At 50.9% G+C, this 21,043-nt stretch overlaps 1 protein-coding gene across 25 annotated transcripts in view; it reads right to left on the bottom strand.

Moving 5' to 3' along the window:
* Positions 1 to 3,971: 3,971 nt before the first annotated feature.
* Positions 3,972 to 21,043, bottom strand: part of EHMT1 (euchromatic histone lysine methyltransferase 1) — a 123,934-nt gene continuing 106,862 nt past the window's right edge. For all 25 annotated transcript variants that reach the window (XM_074609320.1, XM_074609330.1, XM_074609340.1 and 22 more), the window contains 9 exons: positions 20,176 to 20,330; positions 19,194 to 19,361; positions 18,668 to 18,812; positions 17,619 to 17,696; positions 16,318 to 16,433; positions 13,705 to 13,791; positions 9,042 to 9,120; positions 5,707 to 5,882; positions 3,972 to 5,442 (listed from right to left, as the gene is read on the bottom strand). In XM_074609320.1, coding sequence (XP_074465421.1) covers positions 5,259 to 5,442; positions 5,707 to 5,882; positions 9,042 to 9,120; positions 13,705 to 13,791; positions 16,318 to 16,433; positions 17,619 to 17,696; positions 18,668 to 18,812; positions 19,194 to 19,361; positions 20,176 to 20,330 — 1,188 coding nt within the window. In that variant the 3' untranslated portion in view covers positions 3,972 to 5,258. The remainder of the gene's footprint in view (positions 5,443 to 5,706; positions 5,883 to 9,041; positions 9,121 to 13,704; positions 13,792 to 16,317; positions 16,434 to 17,618; positions 17,697 to 18,667; positions 18,813 to 19,193; positions 19,362 to 20,175; positions 20,331 to 21,043) is intronic.

The raw sequence follows: 21,043 nt of genomic DNA, 5'->3' as shown, positions 1-21,043 counted from the left end.
CGCAGGCGGCGTTAAGTAATATTTTCTTTTTCTGGGCATTTGCTCCATTAGTGCTGTTGCCTGGGGAAGGGTTGGGGGGGGGCTGATCCCGACCTTCCGCCGGCATCAACACCTCTCTCCTCGCCTGCTTCATCGCCCCCATCCCATCTGCAGGCTTTAAACCTGACCCTCAGCCTGACGCGAGGCTCCCGTAGCCGACAGCCGGGATATCAAGGCCCTTCCCTGCCGGCAGCGCCAGCGCCCGTGGCTTTTCATCCTGCCCCGTAACACTGGAAAGGAAATTAAAAGGGTGATAAGGGAGCTCTTTCGGCAGACGAAGGAGCATTCTGTGCTATCAGTGAGATAAACTCATATTTCTTCCTGCCCTGGCAAAGGCTCAGAAATGAGACGTGGGGTGAAATCGTACGTTTATAGACCTTTTATAACTCTTACCTGCCGCTCCCAGGCTGTGGGATAACCGTCGCCCTCGCTGGCATTTCCTCGGTGAGGGAGGTCAGCGCTGCGGGACGGAGGGAGAGATGGAGTCTATAGAGAGCAGAAGCCGGGTCAGCTCCGGCATTTCAGGGTCATTCTATGGCTTTGCTGGGTAAGTTCAGCTGCAGGGTGATGGCCACCGCCTTCGGGTGCCTTTCTAACACACACCCCCCTGCCCGGCACCCCCTGGAGAGACGAGCTCAGCAGCTCCACGACCTCTCGGTGACGGCAGGTTGACTCGGGGAAATGCTGTGACATCCCGTGCGGCTGGTTTTGATCCATCCACGTGTCACCCCCCTGGCCCCAGAGCAGGCGATCGGCCCCTGTGCGATGCTTCCTTATAGCTATAGGGGGCTGATGCCTCTCGGGAGGGGTTGAAGGATGGAGCCCGGCTCAGTGTCACAGCCCGGCCCCCCGACAAGGGACCCCGAATCACCCGGCCCCGCTGCTGCAGTGCATTAGCACAACCCCCCCCCGCGCCCCGAGCTGTGAGCGCGGTGCAGCACCCCAAAAAGGGCCGTCGCACCCTCTCCCGCAGAGTCAGCGCTGGGCACAGGACACAGCTCGGTCCAGACCCACAGTGCACCCCCACCTTGGCCTGGGGCATCCCCAACATTCACTGGGGGGGATCCAGTGGGAAGAAGGAGGGGAGCAGGGATATCCCATGCATGGAAAGAGAGTGGCATCCCCTCCAGCTCTGTAAAATCAGCTTTTTTGCCCCATTACCCTCCTCCCAGCCATGTGGATGAGGGTGGGATGCTGTGGGGTGTAGAAGATGCCCCACCTGAGCTCCGCACCCAAATCCAGCATCCAGCCCCTGGTCCCGCTCCCCGGCATGGCTGCGCAACCATGGGGATGTCCCAAAGCATCGCAGACCGAGTGCCGAAATCCCCAGGAAAAGGCAAATGAAGGATTGACGGTTTCTTTGCATCTCTCACACCACCCTCAGAGTGAAAAATTCCTGTTCAAACAGACAGCCCTGCTGCGGCTCATCCTCACCTGTGGAAATGTGGTGAGGCATTAAATATGTAGATTTAATTTTCATTTATTTGCACAGAAAAGCAAAAGCTGGGGGTTACCTGTGACTCTGCGCGAGCCGGTGATGTTCAACCTCTGCCCATCTCCCCCGGGAGCAAATCCCCTCCGCACCCAGGACCAGCATCCCGTGACCCCCGACACCGCCGGAACCACGGGTGTTTCCCACCCTCAGCCCCAGGAAAAGGACCGGTTCCAGGAAAGTTATGTTCAGAGATTAGATTTCTCTGGGGGTTTTCCACTTCTCACCTTCAATTAAAGCATATTATTTTCATTATAATGCTTAATTATACAATATTGGAAAGTATTATTATAATTAGCATTAGCCCGTAGTTAAATGGTCTCGACGTGAGAGGGCACGTGGGTCGCTTCAAGGGCCCCGCTCGCTTTCCCCAACAGCTCTGGCTGTTCCTGACTGCGCCCCTCGCAATTCCAGCGGCAAAACCCCATCGTTTCTCATCCAACGCAACCAACCTACAGACACGGTGTTTTATTGACCTCAAGCTGCCAGACGTGGGTGGTTTGGGAGATCTCACCTTCTCCACCAGCAATGAAAGTGCCCAGAGGGAGGAGGACGGCAGCAAGTGTGCCAGTATCTTTCCAGTTTCTGAAGGGGGCCTACAGGAAAGGGGGTCTCCCTACAGGAGAGGGACTTTTTACAAGGGCATGTAGTGACAGGACGAGGGGTGGTGGCTTCCAACTGGAGGAGGGGAGATTTAGATGAGATCTGAGGAAGAAATTCTTGGCCGTGAGGGCGGTGAGCCCCTGGCCCAGGTTGCCCAGAGAAGCTGTGGCTGCCCCATCCCTGGAGGGGTTCAAGGCCAGGTTGGACGGGGCTTGGAGCAACCTGGGCTGGTGGGAGGTGTCCCTGCCCAGGGCAGGGGGTGGCACTGGGTGGGCTTTAAGGTCCCTTCCAACCCAAACCATTCTGTGATCCTAAGCCCAGAGCCCAGCTGGGGCTGGGATGGTGCAGGGTGAGGCTGAAGCCAGCAGGGACATCCCCAGCATGGGGAAAAACCACCTGGGAGCTGCCGAAGCTGCCAGCGGGACAGGGATGGGAATAGCGACACGGATGGGGACGAGCCGTGAGGTTCTCCAGCCGCGGGGCTGCAGAGTTGGAAGCCGGGAGCAGCTCTGTCCCGAAGCGACCCACGGATGAGGATGATGAGGGCACCACGGGGGCTCTGCAGGCGACGAAGGCTCCTGCTGGGTGGGCAAGAGGTGGGTGAGTGTGTGCAGCCGTAGCCAAAGCCCTCCCTCCTCCTCCCACCCCGCCGGCTGGCATCGGGATGGGCTTTTCCTCCTGTTTATGAATATTTTTGTGAGCGATCGATCGGCAGTGACTCAGGGCGGCGCGTGTTTTCCCCGATGCGGGGGGGTTGAGGGTGGCCGTGCTTCGTCACCCAGCCGGGACCTGGCACCCCGGGGACCCCCTGGCACCCTGGGGCCCCCCCCGGCCCCACTACCCTGCGACTCACCCCCCACAGCAGCCCCAAACCCAGCCCCTGCCACAACCCCCCAGACCCTCCCCACCTCCTGGGGTAGGAAACAGCTCTGGGGGCTGCGGGTAAGTAGGAGCTTCTCCCCCTCACCCCTTTCTTTGGCCTTTTTAATTTATTTAATTGCCCCCATGTGGGTGCTGGGGGGGGATCACGGGCCCCTGGAAGCTGCGCCGAGCTCTGCCCAGCCGTGGGCACCGGCGCTGCCCCCCCCGCCCCGCAGCCAGAGCCCACACAGGGTGAATTAAAGATTGAAAAATTAGGCAAAATTTAAAAACCAAACCCCCCCTGAACAAGAGGAAAATGGAATCAGGTTTCTTTTTTCCTTGCTTAAAAGTTTGCAAAGGTTTGGGTTGGTTTTTTTTTTTTTCTTTGTTCTTTCTTAATTTTCTCTTCAAGGCCAAGGATGAGAAACTCCCCCCTGGCACCAGCCCCCGCCCCGCACGCTGCCATCGCCACCAGCAGACATAAAAAGCCAAACTCCTTTTAAAGCACTTTTTTTTTTTTTCTTTTTTTTTTTTATTGATTTCATTGAAAACAGAACAAGAAAATGATCAGAGCCCAAAGACTGCTCCTTTAAAACTGTCAAAAACATTAACAGAAAAAAAAAAATAATAATAATAAACATGACGGCATTATGAATGTTCTAGAAGAGATGAACAAAAAAACCTGTTACTGCACTAATTACAGTATTTAAAGATATATGCAAAAAAAAAAAAAAAATTAAGATAATGACCTGCCCAGCCACCACACAAAAGGTGATGGCAAATTTATTCACACTACAATACTAACAATTTAAAAAAAGTTTTGTTTTTTTCCTGCATTTTTATACTAAAATCACTTTGTTCTTTTTATACAATTGATAGTTTATATTCACGTGGTGAGCAAAAAATCACACCAGAATCAGCACCGTTTTGTTTTGTGGTTTCTTTTTGTTGTCGTTTTTTTTTGTTTGTTTGTTTGTTTGTGGTTTTTTTTTTTTTTTTTTTTTTTTTCTTTTTAATGCTAGTCCCCAATGTTTCGGTAATGGTAAAAAATAAATCAGTTTATTGAAACCTCATAGCGTGTGGCTTAAAAATTAATCGAAGGTGCCCAGCGTTGAGAAAAGTGATGGGAACAGACGAGCTGGTGGCATCTAGGATCTTCTCGCCATTGACGTGTCCCGTCTGCTGTTGGCCCCAGCCGGCGGACGTGAGTCGAGGTTCTCTATTATATATATATCTCATTCGCTTTATTTGTTAAAAAAAAAAGAGAAAAAAAAAAAACAACGACTGATTTTCTGAAGAAGTTAGTGTCTTGTACAATCCCCATCAACCTTCCCTCTCTAAAAGCGGGGCGAGGGAAATCCTTCCACGGACGAACCGAACACTGAGACAGAAACGCGGCCGAGCGGCGCAGACGAGAGCTGGTTTGTAACGGAGAAAGCCCGGGAGGGAGCGAGGTCTCGGGGGAAGTGTCTCTGGTGGGCTCAGGAGAGAGCCGGGGATCAAAGGGATTGTAAGGACTGTGGGTTTCTTCTCCTCGGAAGAGAAAAAAGCCGGTGGATTTGGGAACAAGGAGGGTATTCGTTAGAAACGCCCTCTAGCTCCTAGGGAAAGGCCCCACCGCAACGTCCTGCGAGATGCGGGAGAAATCCATGATTAAGAAAAAAAAAAAAAACCAAAACCAAGAAACAAACAACTAAAAACCAACCAAACCAACAAAAACCAACCAGCAGAACCTGCCCCGGGGCTGTGCCGAGCAAACCCAGAGGCCGGCACCTCCCTCCCCCTCCCTGCTCCCCCAGGCTTTTAGAAAGAAAGTCCCATCAAGTATTCAAAGTTTATTACAAGTGAACTGGAGATGACTTGGCATGAGCGATCCATTCAATTAACAATAGTCGGAGGACGGCGGCTCTCCCTTGGCTCTGACAACACTTAGCACATTAAGAGACGGAGGCCAGGACAGCTCGCATGGAAAAAATAAAAACGCAACAGCCACCCCTCCACACACAACTGTGAAAACCAGCAGCTTTCCAGGACCGGGGAGGGGAGAACAACATCACGGAGGCGGGATTCGCTTTTACTTATTCCTCAAGTAACAGTCGGTGGCACAGCCCTAAGTGTCACAAACCCCTGGCTTTCCTTGAGCGGTTTTTTTTTTTTTTTCTTTTCGAGTTTTTTTTTTTTTTTTTTTTTCTCTTTAAATGGAAATTCAGACAGTATGTGAATCTCTAGGGTTAAAACAAGTCAGTCTCTGGGGAGCGGAGCCTCAAAAGGGGCCGGCTGCCGTGGCAGAGCTGGTGTCGGGGAGCCCGTTTTCCTGCGTGTCCTGGGACGAGGTGCTCGCCTGCCGCTGGGCCAGCGCTGAGCTCGAGTGTTTGCACTTGGGTGAACCGCACTGACAGCTGAAGTATTTGCCTTTGATGTCCCAGAACCTGTCTCCGTAGTCAAAGCTGCCAAGAGAGAGACAAGAGACGGGGGTCAGCGCAAAGCACCAGCAGGCAGGACCAAAAGGGAGCGTGGGCAGCGCAGCACACCAGGCTCAGCAAACCTCGGTGCTGCCGCCATCTGGGTTTTAGAAAGCTTCAAGGGACGGAGCGCGCTTGTAGGATCCCTGGGGACACGGCCCAGGGAGTGAAGGGACGGAGTGAACCAACTCAGGAGTGGCAGAGCTTTCATCCCTCCTCACCCCACCTTTCCCCGGCGACAGCACCTACCCGATTTCTTCTCCGGCTTCTATATGCCTGGTGCTGAAGAAGGCGATCCTGGGGAAGCGCAGGTCCTGATGCGACATGAAGACTCGCACCGGGATGAGGTTTGGCTCGCAGAGGTGGTTTATAAAGCGGCTGATGTTGCCGTAGAAACGGGCATCTATGCAGTACACCTCTCCATCCTAGAGGAGAAACGTTGCATCTTTCATTAGATGAGGTCGGGTTTCGTGGTATTACTGCTACTTGTTTTAAAAAAAAAAACCCAAACAACAAATGACCAAACTCTTGCTCATTCCCCTAAAACTCTGGAGAGCTTCAAGAACCACCACATCATGGCTGGACACCTACTGTGGGTTTAAAAGGACTGAACACACACACTTTCATATTCAACAGTACTCTGAAAATACAATTTTCTGCACGTCCCTCTGTCCCCACAAGCCCAAAGATCTTTTAAAATGCCCCTGCCACTGGCTGCCACATCAGCTCTCCCCAGCCCTGCTCCACTAAAGCACCAGTTTGGCGTAGTGGGATCGATGTTTGGTGCAGACAAACACCTTATGGGTAAAAGCCACCGGGTTAGGGGATCCGGCATCTGTTCAGTCCTCTAATTGAACACGACAGCTAGGAAACACAAAGCCAGAGCCTCGAGAAAACACAGTTTTTTGCAGATAAAAGTAAAAGTGAGAACACAGAAATTCCCTTTCCAGAGAACAAGTAATATTTTGTTTTCCTTGAAAATAAAAGAACCCCCCCCTCAGGGCTTTTTTATTCCAGCAGAGAATGACTGTGCAAAGCAGAGACTTTAATTACAGAAGCTAATTTCAGTTGCAAAGAGGCCAAAAGCAAAAGGATCCATTAGCGGTGCTCAAACCCCCTTTTGGGCAAGCACCTTGCAATCGTTAATGGATGAGCTGTGCCAGATCACACCACCCGCCTGGTCCAGCAGCCCAGGGAAGATGTCCCAACGACTCGGGGAGGCGTCACCCCACATGGTCCCACATCACACACGTCGTTGCCAGCTCTAGTTTCAGTTATAAGTAATTCCCATCACCCCCTCACTTCCATCCATGGAAATGCCATGGTTGGTGAGGACATCATCACCCACAGCCACATCTAGTGACCACCTGGAGAGACCTGAGCTCTCCACCATGCAAGTCAAGATGTATTTCTTGAGAAAGGAGCCTCCTGCCTTGACCAGCACAGGCAGCATCCTCACTGTGAAGCTGATGAGGAGGACAAGTCCCAAAGCAAACTGCTTCCCACCTTGCTACGAGGGTATCAGGAACCTAAGAGTGACATGGTGGCAAGTAGAGAGGAAGAAGAGAAGCCATGAACCTGCTCTGGCATGAGATGAGTCTCCTTCTCAAGAGTGGGAAGGCACCAGGGTTTCCTAGAAGGGAGGACGCCTGCAGAAAGCCCTTCTTGCCCGGAGGCGGGGGCACAGGGATGCAGCAGCACCCAGCCCCCACCACTGCCACTCCTCAATGGAGCGCAGCAGGGCCACCCGTGTGAGCAAGGACTGCAGAGGATGGGCCTGTGTGTGGGGAAGGGGTGGCTTAACACGACCAGAAAGCAACCACAGCAGCTAAAACTCAACCTCGTCTTCCCAAGAAACTGCATGGGTTTTTTCCAGCTCTCTAGTACAGAGACAAGAAAACCACCCCTTTAGCCAGTGGAAGCTCCAAGAGCATCTCTTGTGCTGTGTCTTCCTCCTGGGAACCCAGCACCGGCAGTAAGTTTTGGCCGTTTGATGCTTGCCCTCTTTCAGGCATGGAATGGGATGTGACTGCAGGACCTGGCACACTGAAGGGTTCACTGTGCACGTGGCCTTGCGTGACAACTCAAGGTACAGGGACATCAGAAATGACATCCTCACCCTTGTCTCTCACTACAGCACCAGCCCACCACCCCTTCAAGACACACCAGGCCCCCACGGCTGCCCCTCCCAGGGTTGGGGTTCACAGCTTTAATTTCCCATTGTTCAGGAGGCTGCAGGACGCGTCTGGCTCTGCCCTGCCCTCCTCCACCCAGCACCACAGGCTTCTCGTAACCATCACTCCATGACTTGGTGCCTGGTTTTCTACAGATGCACCACTACGAAGACACCATGAAAAAAGATAACGTGTTTGCACCCCTACTTAGATCTCCACTGAAGGCTTGACACGAGCAAACGCAGAGGTTCTCCCTCAAGGCAGCCAGGCAGGGGTCAACCTAAAGGCAAGGAAAGGCCCAGGCGAGCTCTCGCTCATAAATGCACAAATCTTAGAGTCATAGGGTTGGCAGGGCCCTCTGGAGATCACCCAGTCCCACCCCCGGCCAGAGCAGGGTCACCCAGAGCAGGTGGCACAGGAACGCGTCCAGGCGGGGTTGGAATGTCTCCAGAGACGGAGACTCCCCCACCTCTCTGGGCAGCCTGTGCCAGGGCTCTGCCACCCTCACAGCAAAGAAGTTCCTCCTCATGTTGAGGTGGAACTTCCCATGCTCGAGTTTGTGCCCATCAGACTGAAGTCTCTGCTGCTTTTCAACTCCTTAATTACAGTTTGACCCCTCTTGTTTTCAGACTGACTACCAGACTCAGTACTTATCTTTTTTCAGTTGTTGAATGTCTGTTGCTTTAAAAAAAAAAAAAAGTAAAAAAATAAAGTAAAGCTTCATTGTCACTAGCTGATGACAGAAACAAGACAGGGACTGTTTTACAGCCTTCCTTGGAAGCCACCCCACGTCTCTGAGTCCCCAGCTCACCCTTCTCCTCTTTTCCTCTCCCAAGGAAAGTCTGAAGTGATGGCCTTGCTTAAAAGCTTTAGATCGCATTTTTCAAAGCAAGATTTCTGCTCTGAGACAGCCCTCCGCAGAGCAGCCCAGGAAAACTACCAGCAGAACAAGCCTCACGCCCCTGCCGGGGTATCTGATGGATCCCTTTATAAGTGAAGAGGGCTGGGTTTCTTTTTCAGTCTTCCAGCTCATCTTTTTATGAAGAACTTACAGAGCTGCCAATCACCACAGATGCACGTCTGCATATACACACTTGAGCATCGAAAACTGAACAACTGAACTCAGGATGTCCAAATGGTTTTGACAGAAGAGGATCTTGCACCGAAACTGGCGTGGGCAGCACGTACCATGGTGACCCAGCACTGCCGGACTCCGTTATCATTTTAACAAGCCCTAAACCTTACCTCAAACACTCTATATTTTGATTAAAATGCACCGAGGACGTGGTCCTTCTCTTTGCGGGCTTTCAGATCACGCTGTACATCAAGATGGAGATAAATACTGTCTCTGCTCATTTGGAGAAGCAAGACCTTGGGTTTGTCTCGTTAAGACGCCTTCCGATACAGTACCTTGTTGTCAAGGTCAAAGAGGTAGGAGTCCTCTTCACGGACGTCTGCCTCAGAATCGGATATCAGCTCACCAACATACCTGCGGACAAACAGGAAAGGCAGAAATAAGATGCTCGTGCAACCACAAGCTTGGGGTTTAACACCTCTTCCTGGGAAGAAGGAAAGAAAGGGACACAGCCCGGCTACGGACGGCAGCCCACAGCCTGGGCAGCGCAGGCCATCTCAGAGCCACCCGGGCAAACTCAGCTTTGCCAACTCACAGCAGCTAAAACCTGGCTCCAAACTCCGTCTTTTCAGGGCAACAATTTTAATATTAAAAAATGGAGTCCTCCAACAAAATTCACTTTTCCTGAGGACTATGTTTCCGTTTGCAAACCTCTTCCTTGGCCAAGATCAATCCATTAAGCCAATTCTCCTTATGTTCATGGTGCAGAGTCGGCCACATCCTGGCTCCCCCATACACCCCTGCAATGCTTGTGCTGGTTACAACCCAATGCAAAATGTTTGTTTCCGTCCTTCCTATATTTTCCAGGGTACTTCGACCAGTTACATATACTACATACCTTAAAAAGTTTTGGTTTACAAGTCTTAACTCTAAAACCGGTCCTTACCTGCCCGGATCTAGGCTTCTTTCTCAAGCCCTTTCAAACTTCTTTCTCAAGCCCTTTCAAACCTGAATAAATCAGAGCTGTGGTCCAAGTAACAACCACCTTGTTGTAAAACTGGTGCAAGGCAGATCACAACCAGGTCCTCCGAGCACTGCAAAGCACGTGCTGCTTGGCCTGGCTTGCCCAGAAGGACTAAACACACGCACCACCTTTCACACCCCAGAGGGATGCTGGTTTTGCTGGGAACTCCCTTGTTGCAGGGGTCCCCGTTGCGCTGGTATCCCCACATTTACATCCCCGGCTCCACGTTAAACAGTTTTAGGCTGCCAAGGTTCAACGTTTCCTGCCCTGCCCTGCTTGCAATCAAAGTAGGAGACACAAGAGGCGAGGTGCCAAGCCAGAGGGAGGATACGAGAGAGAAACAACAGCAACGGTAGATTCTGATATGTAAATCTTCCCAGTGTTTAATGTGATGCTAATTAATTATAAGCAAAGGATTCACAATACGAATAAATATTCTTCGCAGCATCAACAGAGACTTCCATGATCGGCAGCCATTACAGCAGCATCCCTCTGCAGCTCGCAAGGCATTTTCGAAGCGTTAACCAACCGCACCCACTTCCCCCTGTGGCTCACGGCAGCGTTTAACTCTAGGGCTGGGGAAGAGCAGAGCCACGAAACACCAACCTGGAGAGGACCCACGCACTCCGCGACAAGGGATCGCATGGCTGCAGTTCCCAAATGTGAGCGATCCGGCCAAGTTGCTCTGCCAGAGCAAGAGGCTGCCGCCGCATGTGATCTGCCTGTTTGCCCCCACCCCATCTTGTTATTTATTAAGCGCTCCCATAAGGCTGCGGCGTTACTGGCAATCACATGCTCGTTGGTGACCTAAAGCAATACGAAGATGATGGCCAGAGAGGGAGAGGAATTGCTGTAGCACGGCACAGTAGCCAGCAGCAGCTGAGAAACAGCTGAATAATGCTGCACGGAGAGACACTCTGCTCAGGGACAGCCACTTCACGTTTACTACCCAGTGAAACAAAACCCCACAATCTAATTAAAAATTGTTGTTTTGATGTTCCTTTAAAGACTATTCCTGTAACTCATTTCCTTTCCAGGACTGCTTCCCAATACAAACGGTTCCCTACTTGCCCAGATGCAAGATTATGGAAGGATGTGCAAGATGTGCATGTTTCTACCCCAAAAAAGAGCAGGAGCATCAGTCCCTTCAGTTGTGGCTGCCCCATCCCTGGAGGGGTTCAAGGCCAGGTTGGACGGGGCTTGGAGCAACCTGGGCTGGTGGGAGGTGTCCCTGCCCAGGGCAGGGGGTGGCACTGGATGGGCTTTAAGGTCCCTTCCAACCCAAACCATTCTGTGATTCTATGATTTAAAAACTCCTGCAGTCAAGCCAGTATCTTTCTTCTCAGCAAGACATTCGGCATGCTGATGGCAAGTAACTACATGTCAGAGCTTTACAGTGCCACTCATCACCGCAAGATCAGAGCACGCTCCATGCAAAAATCCAGAGCAACAAGCTGTCCCTAGCACAGGCTCCAGCAGTTTCCACGGATGGGGGAGACAGCACGTCTAGGGCTTCTCTGGCTCAAGGTATGGCTAAAATACCTGGCTGGATGCAGATGGTATCTTATTACAGCATCACTGTTTTGTACAGAAATTAAATATTTGGAAACCACATAATGGACATGCACCGAAAGGCAGAGAGCGGATCCTCACAAACCTCTGGTTTCTGCATCCCACTAATTCAAGGCCTCTCCAGTAACAGCTCTTAACCAGCTGCGCCGCTTCCAGAACGAGCAGTTACACCATCTGACAACCAAGCACCAACAGAGCAGATCCGAAACAACCCACAGCAACAGGGCGAGCAACGGCAACGTCTGAGCACTGAGAAATTTGGAGGTCGGGGAGAAACCTGCACACGAGCACCTTCCTGAGCATCTACAGGATGAGCCTAAAATCTCCATGGGAGCCCAGCGGGGCAGGGAGGATGGCACTGCTGCATCTCCCCCCGCTACGCTGCTCCTTCCAGGATGGCGCTGAAGGTACTGGAGACTGTTAGTAGGAGGGTCTGGAGCTTCTGAAGGGTCGGAGGAGCCCTGGAGATGAGGGCGGGAGGGCTGGCTGTCCACCGCGCTGGCGGAGCTGGGCTCCCAGCTGCCAAACTGCTCCGAGCGCTGCTCAACGCTCCCTACAGAAGCTGCTGCGGGCTGCCAGAGGGACAGCCTGCACGCAAGCAGAAAGGGAAAGGGAAACCATTTTTGGAATGATTACTGAGAAAAGCTGAAAGGTACCTGAAGCACGGAGCAGGCTGAAAAGCAGTATGTGTGTAAGAATGGCATTTACACACAGAACCAGTTGGGATCAGGCAAGTTTTGCAAAATAAAAGTGTTGTGAGAACTATTCCAGATTTGCCTCCCATACGGGCATACGTGAAAAATTATGGAATAAAAGCCATCCTTACACCAACACAATTATCATCCTTCCAAAGCAGAGTAATAACCCCCGCACAAAGCGAATACCCGCTCAGGGCTCTGATCCTGAGGTTTAATGCAAAACACTCTTCCTCAGGAGCCGATCCCGGGAGCTGCTGTGTGCAAGCAGCCCCCAAGCACTTTGCCAGAGACGAGGAAAAGAAGAACCCAAGTCCGTAGGCTGCACAAAGCCTCACAGGAAGGACACCAGTGCAGCTGGCTTGAGGAGGAGAGAAGGACTGGAGCTGGTGAGTTGAATAAATAACGCGTGCGTCTGAGAGTGACAGGATCCTGCACGGGCAAGACATAAATTAGCTCAGTTTTTTAGTATGCAGCTCATTTAGATGATGAAGAAGATAGCGCCTACCACGGAAACAGTGTCAGCAGCTCCTGGCAAGGGTGGAGGAAGAGTTAAGCGTGGTTGTGGTATCCGCGCCCCATCATCTCTGACGCGCTGCACAACGCGCCCATCGCTGGTAATTACACCATCACGCAGGGCTGCCCCGTTTCCTTGGGCTGCCCGTTCACCACTGCTTATTTCTCTCAAATATTAGCATTCCAGTAGGATTTGGTAAAGTCTCTGCCTTTTTTGTTTGGGAGTCATTTGCTCGCAGACGCTGGCTCATCTCTGGGCCCTGACCCAGGACACAGAGACTTTTGGTACTTAACAGGAAGCTCCACCTGAAGACAGGCCGAAGACACTCCCCAAAACCAGCAATTTTAACCTTTACCTCTGAAAAAACATTTTATCACCTGGCAGCTCCTAACGTGGAAGAAATACTTGGCTGATTCCCTGCCAATTTTTTATTTTCCTCCTTTTTTTTTTTTTTTTAAATTCTGCAATGATCTTCCTCAACCCCCCGCCCCAATTCTATAAAACATCAATAACTAGTTCCAAAAAAACCCTAGCACCTACTTCCACGAAGGGCATGAGTCCAGCCTTATTAAGGTCTTAATCGCTTTCCAAATACTTTCCAAAATATTTAATAAATATACACACCGCTTTTAAAGCCTAAAAACTGCGGGGTTCTACAGCAGTTTTTTCATTTGACATAAATCTGAACATTTTTGTTCTTAAGTACTCCGTTGAATCAGGGCCGAAACATGTGCTCGACGCCAAGCGCTTTACTGTTTTGCTGAATCAGACTAAAGCCGGAGCCGTGACACTGGAAAACCTCTTGAGAAGTCAGTATTGAAAAAGAAAATGATCTGATATAAAAAAGTCATTCCACATTGCCTTGGCCTTAAGTGTCCTATATCCAGGGTGAACACGTGAGTTGAGCACATCTGCAGCACAACCCAAACATTTTTCCCCCACCGCTTGCGTTTCAGAGGGGTCCGAGAGCGGAGCACAGATCCCAGCAAGACAGAGAGGGGTGGACAAAGCTCCACGGTACAAGGAAAAGGACAAACAGACCAGGAAACAGAAGCAGGAAACCTCTGACTGAGGGCAAGCAGCTCAGCCAATGTGATTTGCGTGAAAACCTCTCCTTAAAGAGGAGCAAACCATCCCGGCCCGCGGGAAGCACTGCGTTTGCCTGAGCTAATGAAAGCTGAATAACTTACTCGCACACAAAGGTTCCCAGTGGAATGTCTTGCATTGTTCGCACACCCCAGCCCATCTTTTGTGTCCGATAGAGCTGCAATCGAGTCCTAGAAAAGAGGAAATGAAGCCACATTAACTGCAGCACTCTGCAGAAAGACAACAAATTTTCACAGAGATGAGCAAAAAAACCCAGCAGCCTTCCACCAGCACAAACCCAACGATGATTTCGATATTCGACACCTCCAGTGCTCACGCTGGCACCACTGTGACTACGCTCCATCCCACCGCCGCTCTGAGCCTGCGGGCACATTCTGGGATGGGAACTGCCAGGGAACAAGGGACCGGTACCCACCAAGCCCTTCTCCCTGCCCAGCCGCACCTCGCAAGGTGCACACCTAGGGACCGGGGAAGAGCGTGTGGGACTGGCTGCTCTGTGGGGTTATCCTGTTGATTTACCCGTCGGTAGCGGGGAGATTTAGATTGGATCTCAGGAAGAAATTCTTGGCTGTGAGGGCGGTGAGCCCCTGGCCCAGGTTGCCCAGAGAAGCTGTGGCTGCCCCATCCCTGGAGGGGTTCAAGGCCAGGTTGGACGGGGCTTGGAGCAACCTGTTCTGGTGGGAGGTGTCCCTGCCCAGGGCAGGGGGTGGAACGGGATGATCTTTAAAGTCCTTTCCAACCCAAACCATTCTACGGGACACCAGTATCCCACCACCAGCATTTCTTATCCCTTCCCTGCGCGCACTCGGGGGAAGGCAGGGAAGGTGGAAGGGGACTCAAGGTAGCGCAGCTCTGCAGGGAGGGGGCTGCGAGGGGAAGGCAGGAGCTTACGCTGAATTAAGAACACCTTGAGCTGAGTGCTCTGATCCCTTTGCCCTCTGCTGAGGCCAGTGCATTTAGCAGCTCCATCATATCCAGCTCCCTGGCTGAAAGACAAGGAAGAAACGCTGCAACTTGAAACTTCTTGGTGTAATAGCCGCTCTGTGGAATTTTACTGATGGAGTTTATAGGCAGAGAAACAATCCTGTAAGTCATTCTGCCTCCTGCTCAGCCAGAACTTGAGTTAAGTGCAGGATGAACGGTCTCCAGGGCTAGGGAAGGCTTGCTCTGTCCCCAAGGGAACTAAAACCCACTCTCAGCAACGCTGTTATCGGAATAAAGAGAAATGTGATGCTCACCTTAACTTCACCCTGTTGCTTTTTCCAGTACTTCTCTCCTCTTCCCCCCACCCATTCCCTCCTTGCACCGTCAGCTCAAACCAGGGGCTGTGCATGTTCTCACATTTGCCCACAGCTCCTGGAGCCTTCACCAGGGCAAAACATGACTTTAAGAGAACAATCGCTCTCAGATAAACCCGTTATAATGCTGTATTTCAGGCTTGAGGAAAGCTCCCCCATGTCTCGCTGCGTCCATCACAGCAGAGCAGAGAGCCACGCTCAGGTCCAGGCTCTGCGGGGCCGCAGCTCCCACCTCCGCTTCCCGGCTGAGCTGGGTCAGCCTGCCAGATGGAAACGTGTGCGCTGCCGAGTGGAGTTAATTTGGAGGAAATCTGATAAAGGAAGCAGCGAAAATGGAGCAGGAGCACCCATGTGTCACGCTGCAGCCCAAATGCAGGAGGTTTCCTCTGTGGCCTCCCCAGGGACCCCCAGCACAGCTCTGCCAAGACACCTGACCTCATCCCTAGCTTCCCAAAAAGCCGCTCTCCCAGCCTCCTGGTCAGGTTTCCAACCCTTCCAATCTTTCAGAAAAATACTTTAGCAAGGCAAAAAATGCAAAAGAAACAGCTCGAGCTGTACAGCTCCTAAATAAACACCCACGTAGACACCGGAGCTCTGGAGCTTGGCAGGCAAAAACAGAGAGGGGTAAAGTTCTGTGGAAATGCATCGAGCTTTTTCCTTACTTATTTTTAACGTTGCAAAATGTCATTGAAACTACAAAGCTTGCAAAAAAGAAAGTGGTGTCAGTACTACAAAAAATTTGCAAAAGTCTTTTTTTCCCAATGGGATTTCTTTGAGCTTAATGTGGTGACAAACTTCTCCGTAGCACAGGTCCACAACAAAACATGTACATTTTTAGCCTGGCACCAAAATCCTAGCAGCCTAATCTGCAGCACCGAGGCCAACAGGTATTCAGGTATCCAATGCAGGGGGAGTCATGCCAATAACTTGGAAATTTTAAGCAGCCAAGCCTGGGCATGCTGGCCTATATTCCTAACATAGACTGCTAACTTACAAGATCTTCTAAATGAAGGTTTTGCAGTTTCTGTTGCTGTTATTTTCTTCACAGATCTTCACCTGAGAAGTTATATCCAGGCTGCTCACGCAAACCCACAAGCCGTTTATGTGTTTGATGGTCAGGCTGATGAAGAATGCCGCAGTTCCACGTGACGGCAACAGGGGCAAGGTGCAAATATTAATTGAGCTCATCAACCCACTGCTGCTTCATTCCCACCGGCAGCACACAGGAACCCATTTGCACCCCACCACTGTGCGGTGGCACCTGCCCCAACTTCTGTCTCATCTCGGGAAGCCCTGGGTTTGGGGGGTTATGGGCGAGCTGAGACTAGAGAGCCAGAAAGCTCAGGAGTTTGGTGTTGGTCTTGCCGAGACAAGCTACTTTTGGATCCTCCTGCTCACCTGAGCCCATTCTGCACCACCCGGTTCCTACAGGTCCGCCAGCACGAGCACGCGTGGTTACACTCAAAGATCAGCGGCGGCTCAGCCATGTTGAATTCAGGCAGGAGTCGGCCGTCCTGAAGAGGAGAGGCATTCAAGACTGGGTTAGTTGGCTGTTCTTGTGACGCCCCCCAAACCAGAGGCAGGCCAAGAGCAGAAATTGCCCCGAGTGTAAAAACAGGCCAGAGAACCCCAAGGTAGAGGCATCCCTGACCTCCCCAAAACCAGCCTGAGACCTCAGCTTCTGCAGTGGTTTTGCTCAACCCTGACAGCAGCACAGTCGCCACGACCACCGGCAGCTGACAAACGGCAAGAGACCGTCTAGATTTTTGCTGCCTGCCATCACCCTACTCACCACCGAAAAAAAAATAATGTCACAGTGCTGTGCAAAAAAGCGGTGTGCATCATCATTATTATCATTTTGCAGTGCTGGAGGGCAGAAGCGGATGCTCCGTCTGGCTCTGGAATAGAGCCTAAACTTCCAGATTACAAGGCCACTACACCCAAGTTCTGTGAACCACATTATCTTCCCAAATAACACTCCCAAAAAAAGCTACAATTCAATTATTTATCAACCATATAGGATCAAGGAAGCGATAGGCGCAGTTCATCATATTTAACAAATTTGGCTTTTAAGGCTTGAAAGATGTAATCGCCTATTAACGTGTAAATAAAATGGCTACAAAGCAAAGAAAGATGCCAGTATTCCCCCTGGGAGAAACTTGCAGAAATATACAGAACTTTTGATCTTAGCAGAACCTGTCCAAATATTAACCTCAAAACCTCCCTGGAGGACTGAAGCATCCTTACCCAAAACAAACCAGGCTCCTGGCAATGGTGCAGTTAAAACATCTTTACTTTGCCTTCATCCAGAAGGATCACAATAAATAAAAGCTAGGAAAAAAAAAAATCTCTCTACTACCCTCCCCTTGTTTACATATTACAGCGTTTTCCGTGTTGCTCTGAAATGGAAGCTGATTTCACGCATGGATTATTAAATGCTCTCTATCACATGGGTGTAATTAATGGCTCAGTTGGCATGACAGTAACACAAATAAATAACACAGAAAAGCTTCCCTCAGTATGCATTTTGTTATTGTCACATACTTTCAAAGCTGAGACTACAACTTCAGGCATTTTAAAACAAAACGCAGAGGAGCTGTGCAAGGCGGTGTTTTTGAAGTACTATTATAAACCCTGAATTGTGCAAAGTTCAGCTCACGAACACGAGTCTAACCCACCATGAGGTTCTGCGTCCTCACCTTATCATACCAGCAGCGCATACTGAGTTGGCCACACATGCAGTTACTGGAGGAGCAGTCGTCTATACACACGCAATACTGGAAGAGAAGAAAAGGGGTTAACTCCACGCCACTCACACAGAACTGAAAGAGCAACTTCTGTGACGGGTCAGAGAGGAAACCACAAGCCTTCGCCTTCTCCTGCTGCAGCTCATTAGCCAGAAAGATAACCAGCCTCGTCGGCTCAGTGGCATTTTTACTCCATTATTTGTTTCTGTGTGCAATGAATGTCAAAGTACTCCAGCTTGCAGGAAAGGATCCCATACTGAGCCATCCTCATTGCTCATAGGAGGACGTCCCCGCGTGTTAAGTAACCTTCCTCCATGCCCTATGAGCTGTATTCCACGCTTGAGGACAAGGAAGGCTCCAAGGAGGAACCAGAGCTGGGAGATGATGCAACGCGATGTCTCAGTCCTCCCCTGCTGCTCGCTTCTTCCCACACGGGTGCTCCAGCTGGCTGCTTCCCCAGCACTCCCAAACCAGCACCGTCCCACCATCAGCTGCCACACAAAGGGCTTGGGCACGGGACGTTCACCTCAGCCATCTCAGAGCTGTGGGTCACCTTCACCCTACACTTGCCCACCTCTGCTTTCACAGCTCAGCCCTTCAAGGACTTCCAGTATCACAATGAAGCCCTTGGCCTGGATGCTGCAGGCAGCAGGGAGACAGCATGAGGAAGGTCTCCCAGCAACTCACTAACTCTCCAGATACAGAACAGAGGAAAAGGATAAATGGGAAACACACCAGCCAGCACCAGATGGCTGATGCTACAGCACAGAGCTGATTACGGAGGTTAGCTTAAGTCTCAGAAAGGAAGAAAAGCAGAATCCCACCTCCTAGAGCAAGAGCTGGAGTTTAGGACTACAGCCTTAGCTGGAATTTGATGGCAATAATAGGATTTGCATTCCCATTTTGCATGCAAAGCCGGTTCTGAGGTGCAGTGCACTGCAACAGCTCTGAATGCACACACCAGGACAGGAAAACACACGTGGATACACACGCTCCCTCACCTGTAAATGAGTGATGTTTCTATCAATGTCCATCGGGGAGGTGACGCAGTTCTGTGAAACGTATTTGTAGTTGCTAGGACAAGGCTCGCTGTCCACTGAGTTGACGCAGGGAATCGGGATCCGCTCATAACCCCGGGCAATGTCTCTGTCAGTGGGAGAAAGAGAACTGTCACAGAAGAAAACCTCCCCCCGAACAAGGGGCCATTCAAATGCCATCCTGGGGCAGAATTACTGTCTTTGATCACTGAGCGTTCAAAGCCGGAAAGCAATTCAGACTAGAACAGAGTTTACTTTTTTCCACCCTGCCTTACAGATTGTTCTTTGTGCCTGTGAATATTTCCATTTGGAGGATGAATTTACAAACCACGGTCTGAATCAGCATGTGCTTAATTCTTGCTGAGCTCAAACTGACCTTCACACCAGTTTAAAAAGCTAAGCGTGCCCCTACAGTCCTTTCTTAAACCAGGCCCCCAGCCTCCCCCATGCAAGGGAGGGGGCCCACAAGCAAAGCCAGCCGTATTCTCACCTGCTCACGACCTTCTCTATCTGGGCAGGCTTGTCAGTAGATGATTCTTTGAGAGTCTTGTTCATCTGTAGGGCCACCCAGACCTGAGAGTTAAGGCTGGAGCACTGGAGTGGAGTCTCACCCTCCTTGTTCTTTAAAGTGACATCCGAGCCACGGGAAAGAAAGAGACTGCAAAATAGCAAGAAAGGATAAGCATCCCCCAGGAGAAACCGCGCAAGGGGAAAATGAGCTGAATCACATCCTCCAGCCAGCCCTTAAGGGGCAAGGAAGAATCTGTAGTAGTGAATAATCACCTGAGTTTTCTTTATTAAGCATGGTTCAGTGAATCCTTCTACGTGAAGGCGCTGGCAGAAGCCACAGACTGGAGCTCTAGGCACTCACGAGAGCTCTGGGCAAACCTCGCCTTGCTTCAGGGCATGACAAGTACCTTGCTGATACCAGCCTGACTTCAGACAGGCTTGAAACTCTCTGGCAGGGAAAGATATGAGGGGGGAAGAGTAGGCTGGAAATGGAAACGTGCCACGGGAAACTGGTATTGGACTTGGCCCTTGTTTATACTCACCAGCTTTTGGTGAGTAGACATGATGACTTTATTCGTAACAATGATGAAGCAAAGGAAAAGCCCTGTTATGATATTATGCAATATAATTGCAAAAGAAAGAGCTTTAACGAAGGATGCCCGACGCCTTTGTGCTGAGGAGCCCAGGCTGAGCACAGCCCCTCAAGCTCTCTGCCCAAGACTCCAGGACCACTCCACCTTTTCTGATCATTTTTTACAGCAGCTCTGGCAGCAGCGAGTATTTCAGACCCACTGCCCCTCGGAGCGGGGGCAATGGAGAAACAAACCCTCCATCCCAATTTTGTTTTGTGCTTAAATGCCAAAGGCATTCCAAAGGATCTCCCGAGCTTGCCAGCCAGCGCCCAGGCAGAGGGGAGTGAGCAGGGGAAGGGAGGGAAGCGGCAGGGCTGGAGCCGTACTTACACCACGCACTCGTAGCGGTTCTCTCTGGCTGCAATATGCAGGGGGGAGTCCCCGTGAATATTCACTGCGTGTAAATCACACTTAGCAGCCAGCAGTATCTCCGCTATGTCAACACAGCCAGAAAAAGCAGCCCAGTGCAAACAAATATTTTCCTCCTGGAGGGAAAGAAAAGAAGAGTAGAGGCTGTTTAGCGCATTAAAACCCTATCGCTTTGGGACTTCACCATCCTTAGCTCGACACCTGCAGCGTTCAACATGTGGCTTGCAGTCTCCTTCTCTACATTGCTCCTTCTGGCTGGGACTAGCAGGGCGGGCAGGGAAATCTCCGCGCAGACAAGCAGGGAGTTCTCACTCCAGCCGCCTCCACGCACCAAAGACGGGGAGGCTGCACACAAAGCCGTCCATCGCCTGCCTTATACACGCAGGCAAATCGTCTGTCTCTAAGCCACAAAACAATCTGGATCAATCCACGAGAGAGGTGACAGACATGAACAAACACGCCAGAAAAGGCTAGAAGCTGAGCTTCCCCAGCCCAGCCAGACAGGGAAGCCGCCTGTCTCCCAGTGCTACAAAATGAAAGAGAAAAAGAGCAGAGCACAAGCTATAGGCTGTATGAAGGTGCTAGAAAGCGAACCATGAGCCATAGGGAAAGCAATCAATCCGACTTCAGGCATCTCTTAAATACTGTATGTGCTCATCCCTCACTAGCAGCACTAGAAATAGCTGGACACTCATCTTTTTGATGGAGATATTTTAAGCGATGATACTCTGTTTTCTGTTACAGTGCAATTTGCAGCACACTCCGAACCCTTCCCCATGACAAGCTCTAAAGACATCGATTAGAACACTGCAATGATAGTAATGATCAC

This window comes from Larus michahellis, chromosome 15 (assembly GCF_964199755.1).
Source record: "Larus michahellis chromosome 15, bLarMic1.1, whole genome shotgun sequence".
NCBI classification, from domain to species: Eukaryota; Metazoa; Chordata; class Aves; order Charadriiformes; family Laridae; genus Larus; species Larus michahellis.
Note: the sequence above shows the minus strand (reverse complement) of the source record. Positions and strands in the feature narration are given on the sequence as shown.